This window comes from Miniopterus schreibersii (genome assembly GCF_964146895.1).
Source record: "Miniopterus schreibersii genome assembly, chromosome: 2".
NCBI lineage: Eukaryota > Metazoa > Chordata > Mammalia > Chiroptera > Miniopteridae > Miniopterus > Miniopterus schreibersii.
In genome coordinates this window covers 168,439,387-168,457,966 of record NC_138102.1, presented here as the reverse complement: position 1 = coordinate 168,457,966, position 18,580 = coordinate 168,439,387, and the positions used below count along the sequence as shown (strand labels likewise).

Below are 18,580 nucleotides of genomic sequence, written 5' to 3'. Positions count from 1 at the left end.
GTTTTTTCCAGAAACAGGATCCCTGAGGAAAGAGAAAGTTTCCCCACTCCAGCACCACAAAGCCTGGAAGGCCTCATGTCTCCATGTGATCTCTGACTCAGGGGCTTACCCAGATTTTCCCCTTCCAGCTAAAGCAAACCATATTTTTTCCATCTCTCCTTTTCCTGGTTGCCTATAAAACTAAACAGCCTGTAACAAATAAATACACTTTGGCCCAGAGGCTTACTGCACTGTAGAATGTCAGAATGGAGAGGACATCTGATCCAAAATGCTCATGATACAGGTGAGGAGACTGAGGCCTAGAGAGAGCAAGCGACTTGTCCAAAATAAACAAAAGGGTCAGACCAAGAACAGAGCTCAGATCTGCTCACCCACACTACATGGACCTCTTTGATTGTATGTCATTTGGCATTTAACTATAACCACCACCACCCCAATCGTTTCTTGAGTATAAATAATAATAGTAATAGTAACAACAGCCAACATTCCTTCGGCATTTCTGGGGCAGGCACTGTATTAAGCCCTGCTGTGGATTATCTATTCATTACTCAAAATTGCCCTAAGAAGTAGTTTCTATTACAAGCTTAAAGGTTTACTAAATTCCTCCTAACTGTGCTTGTTAACGGAGAGGAGTGGTGGAGTAGAATATAAAGAGATAAAATATTTTCTTTCCTTAGACCTGTTCTCCCAAAATGGGTGAACTCTGACTGTCCAGCACAATCGGACATTGTCTGCTTTTTTACTACCCACGTGCCTCACATACTTCCATACCCCAACCATCCTCAGTGAACACTGGATTGGGTAAAGCATTGCCAAAATTCCTCTGCTTGGCTGCTCTTGGCACTGGGCAACATTTAAGGGAACCCCATTTTCTCCACACCTTCCTCCTTCTCCTTTGTTCCCAGTGGCACCCACTAATGGTCGCTTCCAGGCACAGCCTGTGGCGCCCGTGGTTTCATGCTCTGTGCCTTTACACAAGTTACCTCTGCCTTGAATTCCCTCCTGGGCTTCTCTGCTGACCTGCCCTCCAGAGTTAGTTGCTACAGTATTCCCTGCACTGGGAAACCTCACTCCAGACTCAGGCAGAGTAGGGGACACAACCTGTGTCTTTACCTGTTCCTAGGCAACATCACCCCAGCACAGATTCCAGGGGCTACCCACGTAGGGTAGAGGTCAGTTCGTCTCAGCGTATCCTACAGTAGGTGAAACACAGCAGGCACTCAAGAAACGCTACAATAAGCACCAGTGGACAGAGTTCTCCACAGTCTGCTTCCTGCTGCTCCTACTCCAATGTCCCTTGTCCCCTCTTCTGGTTTTGCCACATTCTCTGGTCTCACCCCATTGCCCCACTTTAGTTCACTTCTCTTTGTTTCTCACCTGAACCATTCAACAGCCTCCTAACTGATCTCCACTCAGTCCTCAGCTCCCCTTTCATCTCCTGCTGCTACCCTCGAATCACCAGATTGCAGGTCCCCAGGTACAACACCTCAACTTTCAGTCTAATTCACCAAGGCTCTGAGCCGAGGCCAGGACATACAAACGGTCCTTCCCCTCAAGGGGACAACCAACTGCCCTCCTGCCCCTCCTGCCCACCCCCACCCAACTACCTAAGGTATAGGTAGGGATTGAACTAAATCACGCAGCCCCTTAAACCTTTTAATGGCCCCTCACCTCAAAATGCAGAGTCCAGGACCAGGAGGCTCCTCTGCACCCTACCCCTCACTAGGTCCCCAGGCTCACCTCACCATATACCTCCCCACACTGTGAGCTCCAGCCACGACCCCAGACAGCCCCAGCCCAGACCCCAGGCTTCACCCAAGATTCTCTGGGGCTGCAACAACTTTCCCTGTGGTTCTGCAGCACGGCTTCCAAGTCTGGTTCAGAGGCTTCCTCCTTTAGCTCCCTTAGCCCCACTCCCACCATCTCCCTCCTTCCCTCCCCCCTTTCTCTCTCTCTTTCTGGCAGATGACATTTTTGCTTGTTGGTATTTTCTGGTGTTTCTGTAACGAGCAGGTTTTGCTTTTGTAATTAAAAAAAAACATTAAAGGAAAGTTCATTTTGAAAAAATACAAAGGGGTTTGGGGACTTTAAAAGAAGGAGGAATCTCCTCTCTTTGGTGCAAAAAATGGGGAAAAAATGTTTAAGGAGCCACAGAATTTCTACAAGCGAAGAGGGGAGGGACCGTCGGCCTGAAGGTGCAGGCAGAGTTGGGGGCAGGTAGGGCAGAGTGCTCCTTACAGATGCAAGATGAGGAATTTCGACTTAGGTCACTGAATGTGGGGAGCCAGAAGGCTTTTGTGCAGGGCAGATACGTGCTCAGAACTCGGCATCCCGAGCGTGAAAGGGGTAGCACCGGGCAAGGTTCTAAGGGCAGGAGCCCGGGTGGCGCGGAGGAGAGGCAGGAGCCGAAGCCCAGCTACAAACTCTCTCTTCCCCTCTGGCGCAGCTAAACGGCAAGGCCAGGAAGCGCCCCGACTGCCGACCCCCTGCCACATCACTCCTCGGCGACGGGCATTTCGAGAATTACTTCCATAGGCCGCCGACCTATCTTCCTACCTGGACTATAAGCTTCTGATCCCTCCCGCTCCACAAGCAGGTGGGGGAAGGTCTGCAGGGAGCCGCGCCTTGGAGACATAAAGCCTGGCGGCTCCCCCTCCGCATCGAGGACGGAACAAGAAGCGCCCTCTGCGCGCGGGCACCGGCCTCGGGTCAGGGGCGTCTCCCCCGACGGCCTGACCCGGGAAGGTCTCCCAAAGCAGAGGCTGGGGCGGGAAGGCCGAAACCTGCCCGGCGAGAGCCGGGGGCGGGGCTTCGGTGTACCCCAGGTGAAGGCAGCAGGGGGTGGCGGGCCGGAAGGCGGCTGGGGAGGAAGAGAGAGGACCGCGGAGGAAGCGGACGGGGTAGCCGGTGGCGAGCGGGCGGCGCGGAGACAACGCCGCGGGGGGGGGGGGGGGGCACGAGCACAGTTGGGGCGGGAATCCCCGGAACCTGGGCGGGGGCGGGCCGCAGGGCGGGGGCGGGGCGGGGCGGGGGGGCCGGGGGCGGGGGCGGGGGCCGGGCACATGCGCACAGCGGCCGGCCGCGCGCCGAAGGAGTGGTACTTTTATTTAAAAGTGCAGCCCGGAGGCCCGCCCGCAGCCGCAGCGCCTCGGTCCGACCCCGTCTCGCCCGCGCGCCCCCGTCCCGCAGCAGCGCAGCCCAGCCTGACTAGCCTTCGCCATGCCGGTCAAAGGAGGCACCAAGTGCATCAAATACCTGCTCTTCGGCTTTAACTTCGTCTTCTGGGTGAGCAAGCGCGGCCGCCGCGCGCTCCTCTTCGGGGCCCCCCGTCGGCCCAGGGGACCCTGTCGGTGGTCCAGGCTGTCGGTAGCTGGCACTGCCCGCCGGGCAGACTCGGGGCAGAGGAGAAAGGGCACTGCGGCCACCAGCTGGCTGCTCGGCTGGGTCCGGAGACGGGCGGGGCGGGCACGTTCGTAGGGGGCTCAGCGGAGCCGGGCAGGCGAGGGGACGCGGGGGCCCGAGGGAGCTGGGGCGTGGAGACCGGCCCCCGGCCCTGCTTCGCCAAGGGTGTGGGCTGGGGGTTGTGTCCGCCCCTCCGAGTGCGGGGGGGGGGGGGGGGTAGCTCAGAGAAACGGAGCGCCCCTGTCCTGGGAACTCAAGACCCTGCCCAGCGAAGACCTAGGCGGGCAGTGCGGCTCGCGGCCGGGGTGGGGTCCCACGAGTGGGGGAGTCGCCAGGAGGGGAGGATGCGCACGCCCTAAGGGTCTTGGGGGCGCGGGGAAGCTCCGCCAAGAGCTCTTGGCACTTTTACGCCGGAGAGGAAGGGGCGCGCCGGCCGTGGGCGCCCGGACCGGGTCGCAGCGTTGGAGCCGAGGACCCCCCCCGCGGAGAGCCGCCCGCGGCCGCCCCACCCCCGCACTCTCTCAAACTTTGGTTCTGAGCCGCCGTGAGAAAGGCCGAGCTCCCTCGAAACTACCTGAAAGACTAGCTTGTCTTGATTTTTTTTTTTTTCCACGGGCGATAAGTATCTTAACTGGGGAGAATTCTGGGAGAGTTGGGGAGAGAAGAGACAGATGCCCGTGGGCGCTTTTAGTGGGATGAGCCTGCGTTTCTCCATTTCCGGGAGAGAAGAGGTGCTGGCCCCAGGGTCTCCAGCCTCGCCCTCCCCCTCCCCCTCCCCCTCCCCCACCCCCACCCCGCCCGCTGAGCGGCGAGGCGGGGCCGAGAGCACCTTTACCTGCCAGGGACACCCGGTCAGCAGCTGCAGGTGCGGTGCGCTCCGCCTCGCCACGGGAAGCTGAGAGAGGCAGCAGAAAAGGGGAGTGTCCCTTCCACACCTTCCCTTGGGGAGTTAAGGGACCACCCAGAGTCAGAGAGAGGAATAGGTCCTGAGGGCCACATCCCCCCACACAGATGAACAGTATTTACTCCTCTGCAGTCAGGAAGGAGTTTGGAAAGGCAGCCCCTCTGCTGCTCTCAAGAGAGATGTCTGTAAATACAAGGGCATGCCACTAGAGGCTTATAACAAAAAATGTACTTATTACCCTGGAGCTGGTCCCTGGGGACCCCACGAACCTGGGAAAAATCTCCTGAGGTTTAATCCTCTCTCTGGAGCTGACCAGGTAAGAGACTGAACTGTCCTTGCAAGAGGCACCACGCCTAACACAGGCACTAGTGTGGATGGCACATAGATGTGCCCTTGCCCAACCCTCACCGGCTGTAAGGAGACCCTCCTGCGGTGGGCACCTCCCCTTCTTGGTGTTCCCTGCAGCCAGCCTGCTCGCTGCCAGGCTTGGCTCCCTCCTCTCACCAACTCCTGGCTTCGGAGAATGTCAAAAGGCGTGCAGGCCTTGCCCCACCCCGCCCTTGTTCTTTCGGCAGTTTCTTGGCCCCTCCCTAGCACAGCCTCTCCCCTGCCCGTCTGCTGCTTAGCCCTCAGCCATCCTAGGCTGCATCAGGGCTTGGCGCTGGGGGGAACCACTGACTACCAGTATGCCTCTGCACCCCCATCTGCCTGATGGGAGGCTCCCAGGGCCAGCTGGGTACCTGCTCAGCCCCCTCCTGTCTCCAACCTGCCACCCCATCCATATTCAGAGCTGCCCCTGCCTGGGCTAGGTGCAGCTGGTCAGCTATGTCCTGAAACAGAAATGACTCGCTCTGGTAATGTTTGGGTTTAGAACTAGGAATGACTTTAGAGATTATCCAGTCCAGCTCTCTTATTCACAGTGAGAAAGCAGAGAACCGGAGACAGGGTGATTTGCCTAGGACCACAGAGACAGAGCCAATACTACAACCCCTGGGTCCCTTATTCTAGTCCTTTCTTTCCTCCAACTCCATCACAAAACCAACAAGGGGGACCTGGTAAGGGGGGGGGGCGGCAGCAGTAGCTACATTTTTCTGAATTAAGTATTATTCAGTAGTATCAAGGTCCCTGTAGAGATGAAGTCGTCATCCCCTAGGAGATGATGGAATAAAGGAATACTACGATTCATTTGTGAAGCATTTTATAGTCTGCAAGTTCAAGCCGTCATGATATAACCAGAGCAAGAAGCATTAGCCCCATTTTACTGATGAGCAGGAAACTAGTCCCCAGAGAGGTTAAGTGACTTATCCAGGGTCATGTGGCAGGATAGCATCAGAAAGCACATCTGGTTGGCTTCAAATCCAGTGCACTTTCCATCCCAACCTTTCATACCCAACTGAGTGGGAATGGAAGAAGGGTGGGAACAAGCTCCCAAGCATCTTTTACGGGAAGCTTTGATCTAAGGGAACTGCTTGGATTGTTATGATGTCAGCACTTACCTTTCTTTCTTGAGACAAGGAATTTATAAACTTGGAATTGGGAACCTGATGTGGGTCTTGGAAAGCAGGAGTTTTGAGGCTGGGGGCCTCCAGCACGTCCTGGTCAGAGGAGGCTGAGAAGGGTGGTCTAGGAGGGATCCAGAGAGAAGAGCACCTCAGTGGCAGTGGGATGATTGGGGTGGGTAGGCATTGGAGTGTGCCTTTTCCCCGGCTCCTGCTTTCATCCCTGTGGGACCCGCAGTGACTGCTGAGCCTGTGATGCCAGCTCTCCCCCAAGCTGGGCCTCTGATGCACACAGCCAAACCAGCAATTGGTCTGTTCTTCCAATGTCCCCCCAAACCCTAACTTCCCAGCTATGTTTCAGTTGTTTCTAGACCTCCCTGTCTACCTGCCCCACCCCCCAAAAAGGTTGAGAGCGAAAACATTTTACTGGTGTCAGAGTGGTGAACTCTCAAGCTTAAGTGGGGGACCAAGGCTAGGGACAGGTAAGGGACCTGTCTTCCTGGTCTATTCCCCACCACCTCCCCCCAAATCCTAGGCCTGCACTGAGAGGGCTGAGTTCCTAACTCCCACCTCCCTCTGCCCCTTTGTTCACTGCCTTTTACCCCTTACCCTCAGTCACTGATGGAAATAGCAGGGGACATCTCTTTCCCAAGAAATAGTGTTGCCTTGGACCTAATGGAGGCTTCTTAGAAGCATAGGCAGAGACCTGGATGGAAATTCAGAGACTGGGTGTTAGTCCACCTGTGTCCCCAACACACTTTGAAATCTTGGGCAGGTCGTTTTTGTGCTCCAGACCTCAGTTTCCTCATCTGTAAACCAATGGGTTGGAGAAAATGGTTTCAAAGGGCCCCTCCAAGCTCAGTCTATGAAACCAGCCCCTTCCCCACTGCCTAAAGCAATAGGACTTTCCCACACACCCAAAGTGGAGTCAGGAAATGGAGTCTACAATGAGCACCAGGCTTGTCCTCCAAGCTTGGCTTGTCCTCAGAGCTGGGGACCTTTACCTCTGGGGCCTGATTTTTACGTCTCATTCCTGTTAACCTCACAGTTCCCTCTGCTTCCCTCAGTGGGGTCTCTCTGGAGTTCTGTTTTCATTGCCCTCAGCCATTGTGGTAGTACCATCTAGTGGTCAGAGCACCAGCTCTGGATTGGTTTTACCTATCACCAGATAGAGCTGGTGCCTCCCCCAAGGTGGTGGAGGTGAAATGAGAGAGTGTGTGTGATGCTCTTACTAGATGCAGAGTGAACTTCCCGTAGTTATTGTTGCTTGCAGTTGAAAGTAGATTGAGGCTGTGGGGAGGGTGGAAGCAATTCCCTAAAAAGTGTGGAAGTGTAGTCCTGACCTCTGTGGCTCCGTTGGCTGAGCATCATCCCATGCACCGAGAGGTTGATGGTTCGATTCCAGCATCAGGGCATGTGCCTGGGTTGCGGGCTAGACCTCTCTCTCCCCCATTCCCTCTAAAAATCAGTTTTGAAAAAAATTTTTTTTAAGTGTGGAAGTGTAGACCACGGGTTAGCCAGGAGCACACTCCCAATCCACACGCATTCCTCCAGCTCTGGAATGGTCAATGACTCCATTTCATGTGCGGCTACCTGTTTGGAGGCGGCCCGCTTCTGGAAATAAAACTGTATGGCAGAAATTCTGGATCTGGGCAGGGTGTGGATAGTGGGGGGAGGGGGTTGTGGCAAAGCCTGCTGCTTTTCCCAGAAACTTGCCTTCGGTGTTGGGCCGAGCAAGCAGCTGGGCTGCTGAGTAAAATGGCTTCTTGATTTTGGCACCCAGACAGCCTGGAGCTCGGGAAAGCCGGCTGTTTGTACTAAGGCTGGCAGCTTTGGGGAGAGGAGAGGTGAGGCGAGGCCAGGTGTGTGCATGTGCTAAAGAAAATCAGACTTCTCCCCTGCCCAGGATCTTGCTGGCTTCCCCCACTTTTTCACAATGGTTGCGAACAACAAAGAATCTGACTCCTGACTTTTAGGGGGGTGTTGGAGAGGATTCTTCTACACACACACTCTACCCTTTTCTAAGCAGCCCATGGGCACCGTTCCAGGCTTTATTCTTTTGTACTCAAAGGAAGCAGCTGCTATTTAAGGTCCGAATTTGGAACTGCTCTGATAGCAACCCTATGGAGGGCCGCCCTTGCCAGAGCACCTACTCTGCTAACTGACTCTTCTGTGGCCATAGACCTCACAAATGAGCCTTCTAACGTGCACAGACCTCACAAATGAGCCTTCTAACGTGCACAGACCTCACAAATGAGCCTTCTAACGTGCGCAGACCTTACAAATGAGCCTTCTCCTTTGCGCTGGATGTGAATCTTCTCTCTCACTCGCGGAGTGGTGTGTCCCGGGCTTGATTCGTCTCTTTGTTTTCATGTTCCATTTCATTTCATGAGGAGGAGTGGCTTTTGGAATTGGTAGCGCAGTCCCGAACTTAATAATACCTTGGACTTACAAAAGCACCTTTTTTCTAAAGAGCACAAACTTTGACAGCCTTTTTCAGGTGTGTCTGGCTGTGACGGTAAGGGAACTGAGGCCACCGTTCCCGTGGCTTCTGTGGTCCTGTTGCCTGCTTGGTGGCTGCTTGTTCTAGATCCACCTGTGTTGAGTTGGGGAAAGGAGAGTGGAGCAGTTTCAGGAGGTTGAGTATTTATGTTCTGTGCTCCTCCTCCTGGGTTGGGGTCAATGGGACTTTATGAGGACCTGCCACTGGTCTTTTCAACCAAAGCCGTCACAGAAGAGGAATGACTGTATTGTTTTGGGGTTGAAAATCTGGGTAAGGGCCTATTGTACCCATCTTCTCAACTACCCAGAGCTGTCCTTTGCAACTGAGAGAACTCAGGAGACAAAAAGGGCTAATCTTAATACACTTTTTAAATTTATGGTTTTGAAGTCTGACTGCAGATCACTTGCCTGTTTCGTTCCGTGGAAAAAGTAATGCTGGTCCAGGGACATTTTCAGTTTCCACCAAGTGATGGCATACAGCTGTGGAAAGCAGCATCCTGTCTCCAGATGAGATAATTTTATGATAATTACATCCATCCAGTAATTCCTCTTCTCCCCACAAAAAATACTTAGTTCTGGATTTTTAAGTACTGTATGCTGTCATCCTAGACTGGTGGACCTTCCCCTTTTTAGGGAATTCCATGCAATCAATGGGAGCTGCCTCCAGAAACATGTTATGCCCATTTCATTTTTTTTTTTGCTTTTTTTCTGGAGGCTCGTGGACCTCAGATTATACACACCCTCTATTAGGTTTTCTCCCTTGGTGTCCAGACAACCCCTGCTCTGCTTGAATCCCATGTTTCTGCCATGAGAAGCCTGTTGCTTCACCACTCTCTGGGGACTGCATGGGGGCCTCGTGGGAGGACTTTGAGAAACACATTAGAGAGTCCTGAGTGCCCCTGGTGATGAAGGGCAGCCCAGACTGGAGAGCCAGCCTCCGCACCCATCTTTGCGCTGACTCTCAGCTTAATCATTGCCCAAGGAGTGGCTTTGACTCTCGATTAATTTAACGAGTGTTTTGCATTTCTGTCCACATGAAGAATCCAACTTTATGAGCTTCCAGCCAGGTTTTGCTTCTTGGGTTAGGGTTTCCCATAGTGTGGGTGATTTGTTTTGTTTGGGAAGAGTGGAGTTCTCTTTCCCTCCTCCTTCCCACCAAATGGAGACTAGAAGAAGCCTCTGCTGTCCTTCCCTGACCTTGCCCCTGAGGATGTTGGAAAGAAAGAAGTGTCTCCAGGGGGTCGTTTGGGGACTTGGGACTCCTGAGGAGATGACAGGGGCCAGATTTATATGATTCCAGAAAGGTTTAAAGACTGTTGGCTTGGAGAAAAATCAGAAACCTGGGTTTTTAGGGTCCTTCTTGTTCAGTCTTCTTGCTAAACATTGTGCAGAGGAGCAGGAACACTGGCTCTCGTTGGCTCTGTTAGGAAAGTAACCCTACAAAGCTTACCCAGCGTACGTCAAGGTTGCAGTGAACACCTCAGGCCCAGGCAGGCCGATGGCCTGTGACTTCTACCAAGCCCCTGCCTCCTAACTGCTCAGGAGGCAGCCCCTTGCTTGCCCTCCAGTCTGAGCTACATGTCAGTGGCCGCTTCATGGACCACAGCCTCATCTGTGGCATGGTGGCCAGTGGGCAGCTACAACAGTGTCTGCACTTGCCAGGCCTGCAGTAGCAGCGAAGCTAGAATGAGAAGAAAATGTGCCGAGTTACTCCAGAGAATCTGTTTCCCAGACCAGTGCTTTTGTCCATGATGACTTTCTGGCCAGTGCTACAAGGGTGTGGCGAAGCTCCCAGGCCAGAGGCCAACAATAGAAAGTGCAGGCTTGCCCTGGCTGGTTTTCTCAGTGGTTAGAGTGTTGGCCCTTAGGCTAAACGGTCATGGGTTCGATACTCAGTCAAGGACACATACCTGGGTTGCAGGTTTGATACCCGGCCCTGTACTGAGTCCGGGCAAGAGGCAGCCAATCGATGTATCTCTCTCACATTAATGTTTCTTTCTCTCTCTCCCTCCCCCCCCATTTCCCTCCTTCCCTTCTACTCTCTCTAAAAATCAGTGGAAAAAATATCCTTGGGTAAGGATTAACAAAAGAAAGTGCAGGCTTTTTCTCTCGATTCTGTCCACCTGCGGCTCCCGCAGAGAGAGACCAGGCTCTGTAAGCATCTGCAGGCCACATGGCGTTTGCAGGTGCCTTCCTGTTGGTGAGAAAGTAGAGCCCTCTGTTCTTGCAGGTGGGCTATCATAGGGCCTTTAAGGATAGAAGATGGCACTCTTGATATGGGATCAGGTGGGGCTGTGAGGGAGAAAGGACAAAAGTGAAAAAAATCTGGCTCTCAAAATTCACAAAACAGATCAAAAAGACAAACAGTTTAGCAAAATGATTGAAAATTTGGGTTTTGCACTCAGGCTATTTGAGGTTCAAGTTTTAACTCAGCCACTTATTTGCCATGTGATCTCAGACAAGCTACCTAACTTCTGTGCTCAAGTTTTTCTCATCTAAAAAGTGGAAGTTAATATTACCAACCTGGTGGGTCTATGCAGAAATTAATATAAGAGAAGCACTTTGAGTGGGATGTGGGACATAGCAAATTTTGGGGTGCTTGCTATCTCATAATTAAGAGACCTAGAATGAAGACAGGGACCATGGCAGAGCAATAAGGCAGGTAACAGGTTAGACACAGCAGTTTAGGAACCTTGACTCTTGTCCCCTTGCTCACTTGGTACTCAGAATGTCCTACGATGTGAGAGGAGGGCCATTTGCCAACATTGCCAATCCATGCACCATGTGGCATTGCTTGGAATGTATAAAGGAAGGGGCATTTTCCACTACTCAGGGCTATGCAAGCAACTGGTAACCGGTTCCAGGGGTGGAATGAGAGCTGGTTGGTCCACATGGCTAAGGTGCATAAGTGAGAGAGAGAGAGAGAGAGAGAGAGAGAGAGAGAGAGAGAGAGAGAGAGAGAGAGTGTGTGTGTGTGTGTGTGTGTGTGTGTGTGTGTGTGTGTGTGTGTGTGTGATTGACAGACATCTTAGTGAGGTGTGTGCAATGGAGAACAAATGAGTGGTGTTCTGGAATTTAAAGCAAAACATCCCCCAAACAGTCCCCCACATCAGATCATTTTGGTTAAGACCAGAATGCATGCTTTCAGCAGAAAATGGATTTATGGGCTGGCTAGTGTATACTACACGTCTGGCAAGCAGGCAGTGGAAACTTGAAATGAGATTTCTTGTTTAGAAAGAGGTTACCTTGAGCACAGGCCTTACCTCCCAATCCCTCAGCCCCAAGCTACTTAACACCATCACTTCATATTAGCTGAGGGTTTTCTCCTCTCTTAGGCAGAATAAGGGCTCTGGTTTTTAAATCAGGCTGACTTTGTTCTTGGAATGGAGAATTTCTCAACACTTGAACTTATTTAGACCAGATCTCTCCCTAATTTCCATAAAAGTGTGCTGAGAAAAAGTTTACAAGGCCCATCATCCTCTGCCACACCCCAGAGAGGAGATCAAGCTACCTCCTTTTCACCAGGGATGAGGCACACAGAAGGAGAGAGCTGACAGCTAAATCGCTGCAGACCTGCTCTGTGACCCTGGGCAAGTTACTTTACCTCTCTGAGCCTCTTTTCCTCATCTCAAACTGGCATGATCATAACTACCTCAAAGGGTATCAGGCAGTCCCACCACCACTCTTAGGTTCCAAAGGGGTTGTCACAGCCTTACAGTAGAACTCGTCTTCTAGTATTCCTCTTTTCCCTGGGAAATCTCTCACTTGCTCCTACTGGGAATGTGCCCATTATTCCTGTACTAGCCTGAGCCCAGGCTTAAATGTTCAAACACAGTTGCCCAAAAGAGTGAGGCATAGGGAGAGAATGACACCCACAGGCTGTAGCTATTAAGCCACCATCACCCCTCCCTCAACACCCCCACCAGGTGCACTAGAATCCCCAGAGAGGGAGGCCGTGGGGTCAGGGGCAGGCTGAGGGTGTGCTTAGGACTCCAGCAGTGCAGGCAAGCCCAAGGAATTGGGGGGCAAGTACGCACTTTTTTGAATTTGTGTATACTAATTTTATAATTTTTTTTAATGTTGAATTATCTAGGTGGTAAGGTAGGTGCCATAATCTTCTCAAGGGTTCAGGGCACTGATCTGGACACAAGAGACAGAGGTTGGTTTCCCCAAGGACCTGGCTTCTGGCTTCTGGGGAATGATTGGACTTTTTATTGTTGCTGACCTCCCAACCTGCCATGATGTGTAAAGGAGCAACACATAGTCACACACACACACGCGCGCTGGTTGTTGGGGAAGGAGAAAGCTGACTTGTTAGAAATGAAGATTCCTGGAAGCAAATTGGTGACTCCTGCAGCTATACTTTCCTCATTTGCACAATGAAGGTACTAGTACAACCAAAGTTTTAGGATCATCAGGAGGAGTAATGGGGTATTTCATGTAAAGCTGTTATCGTTTGATGCCTGGCTCATAACAAGAGCTCAGATGTCAGCTTCTGCAGCTGTTGTGGAGTTACTATCATAATACCTCTCAAAACTTTTCAGAGATTGAGGTTGTCCTAAAGTTTAGGGCCTCAACATTCACACTCACCCATAGCTTATTGCTCCAGTCCTGTAAAGCCGCACCGCACAGGATTGCTCAACGCTGAAATTTTACCACTAGGTTTCATCCTTTTCAGAAGACAAATTAGAGGATTTGTCGTTCTGTCTACAAAATGCCCATTTCAGAGATTTCCCAGTCTGGGAAAGGTAGGTGAGGAGAGGTTCCAGGTTTGCACTTTGCTGGAAATGGCCCCATAAGGCTGCCCAGTGGGTAGTGGCTCCCCTTTGGAGTCTAACTGGGAATTTAACAACAGGAATCAAAAGAAGAAATCTATTCTGCTTCCAGACCAAGAAAAGTGGCCTCAGCACCTTTCCTTCAATTCATTGGTGCTTCCCAAAGGGGATGGATCCCTCTTATCTAGAACTTTCTTGACCCTTGAAGCAAGTGTCAAGATATCAACCAGGAATATTACTAACTTTAGTTTTATTGAGTTGAAAAGCCCCAGAAATCACGATTCTGGGGCAGAGCCAGTTACCATTGCTTCTGTGTGGACACCATAGGAAGAAAATAGAAGAAGGGAGAGCTGGCCCGAAAGGGTGCATTGTCCTTGGCACCCAGTGACTGTGGGCTTGAAACCACCACCTCCCAGACTCAACAGAGGGAGAAAGGGAAACCCAATAGAGAAGTTAGTGGTTGGGACCCCCTCTGCCTCTTGCCTGCCCCTCGGCTGGGGTTGACGCCCTGAATCTGAATCACCTCACTGCAGCAGGCAGATTAAGGATTAGGTCAGCATTTTGCCAAATTCAGAATGTCCGGACCACTCTCTTTTTTCTCAAGAAAAGTTCTTAGGATTTCCCATTCTTCCCCTTCACCTGGCAGCACAGTGCCCAGAAGAGTAGCTGAGCTGTCCACATGGTCCACTGTGAGGCTCTGGCTCCTGCTGGCTGGGTCTTTTTCAGTGAATTGTTGTTGAACCTCTCAGAGCCTGTTTCATCTATAAAATAAGAGTGATTAGAGGATTAAATAAGATAATATATGTAAATCACCTCCTATTATGTGGGACACACACAGATAATAATTGCTACTATTATTATATTGTTTATTTCCCTTTCCCTAGAGTCTGGAGGGGTTGCTAATGGACAGAAAAGCTTGCCAGAAGTTAGGTTAACACTAAAACTAAATAACCTACAAAGTCATTTACCATCAGCCTCTGCATGTAGTCTTTAAATTTTTTTTCTTTAGAATTTAGGATGGTTTGGGGAAGAGGCCACTCCCATACATAACCTGGCATAGGGAGAACACAGGCTGCAGAAATCAGGGCAAAGTTTTTACCAAGGGGTCCTGCGTCAGACGTTGCAGGAGTCATTTTGGCTTCTTGGAGAGGAGCATTTGCAGGACTGAACCTGTGTGATGAATGTACTTTTAGAAGCCAAATGCAGGCTCTAACTTGAACCATTTACTATGACTTCCCAGACTCAGTGGGTTCAAGGTGGAGTTGTCCATCCAGTGTCTGTCTTGCTTCCTCCCTGCTTAACTGTCCTGTATCCTCCCCCTTCACTGTCACCGTGCAGCAGTTCAAGGTGGGCCTTAGTCTGAGTCATGGCTTTATAGTGCTAGGCAGGGCCTTTGAGCCACACTCTCCAGATTCCCCAGTGTAAAGTGGGATGGTGAAACTCTGCTTCCTGCTGGCCTGAGCCTGTGAGCTCTCCCTGACACACACAGGAACCTTGAGCCCAGAGAAAGCTCACACCCCCACCCCAGGGCCGCCTGCCCTTCTGCACTGGCACTTAGAAAGCTGGTCTCTGGGTTCAGAACCCCCAGAGAGAGCTTTTTCATGTCTTCCCAATTGTTCTGTGTTTACATGAAGACCTAGAGCAGTGGTTGTCAAACTTGAGCAAGCATCAGAATCATCTGGGGGTATTTGTTAAAACAGATTGATGCCCCCCCACACACACTCAACTTTCTCCTTGAATAAGTCTGGGATGGGGACAGCTAATTTGCATGTCTAACAAGTTCCCAGGTGCTGCTGCTGCAGCTGGTCTGGAGACCACACTAGAGGACCACTGGCCTACAAAAAAGTTCCCCAGTGGCCTTTGAGGATTCTAGTTTCTGTAGATTTGCACCCTGCCCTAAAGTGGGGAGCTCAGTAGAAGCCCCAAGAGCAGAAGTTGCCTAGAGGGACAAAATGACCCAGGAAGATCATACTCACTGGGGGACTTGTTCTCCAGAATCGTGATTTTCTGGGGCTTTTCAACTCAATAAAACTAAAGTTAGTAATATTCCTGGTTGATATCTTCAAATGTTGCTGTGAACTAACAGTTTACTTGTGATCCTTGATGAAAGCAAACCATGGCAGTTTTGCTACTGAATAGAGTGGAGTTTGGTTTTTGTGGTTGCTTTACTGTGTGGTAGGACCGGATAAGGGAGGACTCTGAGGACTCCTGCCCAAGTGGCTTTGCCCTTCCAAAGACAACCGCTCCTGCCTTCATTTGGGGGAGGAGTTGGGGGAGGATATGGGAGGGAATTAGAAGAGGCTGTGGGGCTTGGGCGCCTGGGCGCCTGTTTGTTCTTGCTGGCAGTGCCGGGCCCAGCCTCCTGACAGTGAATCAGCCCATCCAAGGCTTGGCATTCAGTGGTGAGCCAGGGTTGCCATGGAGATGGGTGAGGCCCGGAGCCCACAGGTCTGGGTGGCCTGACTTGTTTTTAACTGTTGAAGGCTGTGTGAACATAGAGGCCCTCGTCTCCGCTTCTGAGGCTTTCTTAGAGCTTGACTGGTATTTTGGGCCCAGAAAAGGCTGGTAAGGGAAACTTACATCCTCGTAATTCAGTCTCTTGCTGACTTCTGGGCACTGTGGGCAACCACGCTGAGAGGTCTCCTAAGTCCAGTACATTAAAAACAAGCAAACAAAACAAAAAAAACCCGGGGCTGATACCTATCTTACCGAAGGAAGTAAAGAGGTAAAATCCCCTCCCTCTCTGTGACCTGCTCCTTTAATAACTCCTTTCTGTAGGGTCCATTCAGCCACAGAAAGCAGTCCGTGATCCAAGGAAGGACAGAGGCCTCCAGTCTTAGCCAACAATCTCCCTTTAACCTCCCTTCCCCACTTTCCTTTGGCCGTTCCCATCTGATCCTTGCAGAGCTCCGGAGACCATGTCTGGGTGTGAAGAAAGTAAATTTATCTACCTCCCCCACCACACAACACTCACTGGCTCTCACAGAAACCAGAAAATAGAACCCCAGTGTCCTAAATTGCCTCGTTCCCGCCCAGCCACCTCCTCAGATCACAGGAGGACACACAACTGACGTCCGCCAAGTGCCATGAATTGCCCCACTGTCGTCTCGTGTCTTTCTCAAGGGTCATTATGATCGTTGTCATCATTTTTTCTCCCAGAATCCGGCTGGCTATAGCACTTCCCAGTTTTCGGAGTGTTTGGTATGCATTGCCTCGTTGAATCCTCACCTTCAGCCTAGGTCAAAGGCAGGACAGATATCCTACAATATATTTTTTTAATAAATGAGAATGCTAAGGTTCAAAGAAGCTAAGGAAAGTGTTTAGTGACATACATGTGGCAGTGCCAGAATTAGCCCCGAGTCCATACCCTTTGACTAGCACAGCTCCTCTCAACAGGCTTGTGCAACAGAGTCACCTGAATCACCTGGGAACCTAGACTCCCTGGGATGGAGCTGAGGTGGGTGCGTGTTAGACTTCCCCCGTGTGATTCTGACATTCACCCTGTGTAAACCAGGCCCTGGGTGACACAGGCATGCAAGTGACAGGTAATGGAGTCAAGGTCACCTGCCCCTTACTGAAAAATTTTGCAGCATCTCTTTGACCACAGGTTCACCAAATAGCCATGGCTTTTTCAGGAGGACAATGGGACATTAAAAAGAAAGTGCTCCCATCTTCCCGACCCCATACTGTCACCACTGCCCACCTCCGACCCCTCCCAAAGTGGCAGCTGTGACCACAAGTCTGAAGCCGGCCTCACAGAGAAACCACTGTGGAGAAGGAGCTGCTCTCCACTCGCTGGGCTTTCTGAGACAGCTGGAGAGAGAGCGCGTAATGAGTATTTTGTCCTTTTAAAAAAAAAATTGTGACCAGTCAGGTCATATTACAGAGGAAAGAAGGGACCTAGAGGGAAGGGTGGGGTTCTCACCAAGACCACCCAGTTCATTTGCCAGGAGAGGAATTTTCGCTGAAGTGGGATTTGCCTTGCAGGCAGACACGCTTCTTTCCGCCTGAGGCGCGGGATACAGTCTCACACACACACACACACACACACACAGAGAAACATCTCCTCATCGGCCAGCTGCTCTCCGCCTTGTCACCCCCTCATCTTTCTGCACGTTCGCTTTAAGCGTTTCTGTCAGTAGGGCCACCTCTTTGTAAATAGCTCCTCAGGTTCTAACTGGAACCAGTTTTGCAGACTTGGGCGTGGGGTCCACAGCAGCCAGGTGCCCCTAAGCGGCATTACTCTTTGATTTGTTTTCAACCCTCCTTTGGAACTGGAGGCGTTTCCTCTAACTCCAGGTGTGTTTTAACGTGCGATTTCTGGGCCTGTCGCTGTAGCGAGATTGTGGTGTGACTCACTGAGATCCTGGTCTTTGCGTGGGTGCCGTCAGCGCACTGTTTACGGTGGCAAGAGAGGAGACCAGGAAACTGCTCACTGTGGGCCTGCCCTTGGGGAAGTGCTGAGTTTCCTGCTTCCCGAAGCTGCCATAGGCCCCAGGCAACAGGGTTACCTGTGTTTCATGATCATCTAACTGGGGTCTTGCGAGGGGGAGTGGGGAACAGCAGGTCAGGGACTTTTTATAAACCCTCACTTTCAAAAGACTTTATGTGGACTTGCCCCTAAATCTCGTGACATTCACCACCTACCCTTGTGGATTTTCCTCAGTGTTCTCTCCGGGCAAGCAATTGTTCTTTGTAGTTTCTGGCCTTTCTTGTGAGATATTAGAAGGCAAGTCTGTATGAAAAGCCAGATGAGAAAGGAGGCTTGTCCAAGGGGAGAGGACCAGGATAGGAAATTCTGGTAGTTTTCAGAGATTCTCTTTCATCGAAGTGATTGTTTATTTGTGGAATAATTATTTACTAATGACTGTTTTGTCCAAAGGATGGGGCAGGGGAGCTACGGAAATGAGTAAGTGGCCCTGCCCTCAAGGAGCATAAGCTCTTAGTTAGAGACGTGAAACCAGCACTCGCACGAGAAGAAGGGAGAGTTTGGGGTGCTGCAGAGAACAAATATGGAACTTGAAGGATTGCACTTACCTTGAGAGGAGACCAAGGACATCTTGGCGGAGAAACAACAGGCCTAGGTGGTCAGGAGGAGGGACTTGCATGAGCAGAGGCAGGAGCACACGAGACGTGTTTGGGAAACTGAGTGATCCTATCCATGGAGCAGGTGAGGAGGAGGCAGAGGTGTGAAGGCTGTCGTGCTGCTGGGAGATCAGACAGTGTGAAGACAGAGCAAAAGCCTTCAGAGCTGTCCGCAGCCTTTCAGAGTGAGGTTGAAGGAAGAGAGGCTTTGTTTTCTGTTTTAGGATAGGCAGACATCTGTGTTGGCAAAAGATGAAACAGGGGCAGAGGCAGGAAAAAGGTGGATTAATGGAGCAGGTTTTTGAAGGAGACAGGAAGCCTTGAAAGAGGCTCCACCTTTTTTTTTTTTTTTTTTTAGAGAGGGGAAGAGAGAGAGAGAAACATCATTGTGAGAGAGAAACATGGGTCTGCTG

The 18,580-nt window shown here is 51.3% G+C and overlaps 1 protein-coding gene across 5 annotated transcripts in view; it reads left to right on the top strand.

Moving 5' to 3' along the window:
• Positions 1 to 2,236: 2,236 nt before the first annotated feature.
• The window catches only part of CD9 (CD9 molecule), a 31,189-nt gene continuing 14,845 nt past the window's right edge, over positions 2,237 to 18,580 (top strand). The window contains exons 1-2 of one of the 5 annotated variants that reach the window (XM_081128096.1): positions 2,237 to 2,596; positions 3,115 to 3,285. In XM_081128096.1, the coding sequence (XP_080984222.1) occupies positions 3,220 to 3,285 (66 nt within the window). In that variant the 5' untranslated portion in view covers positions 2,237 to 2,596; positions 3,115 to 3,219. Of the gene's footprint in view, positions 2,901 to 3,039; positions 3,286 to 18,580 lie in introns of those variants that run through there. The other 4 variants (XM_081128094.1, XM_081128095.1, XM_081128093.1 and 1 more) reach the window with 4 other exon arrangements.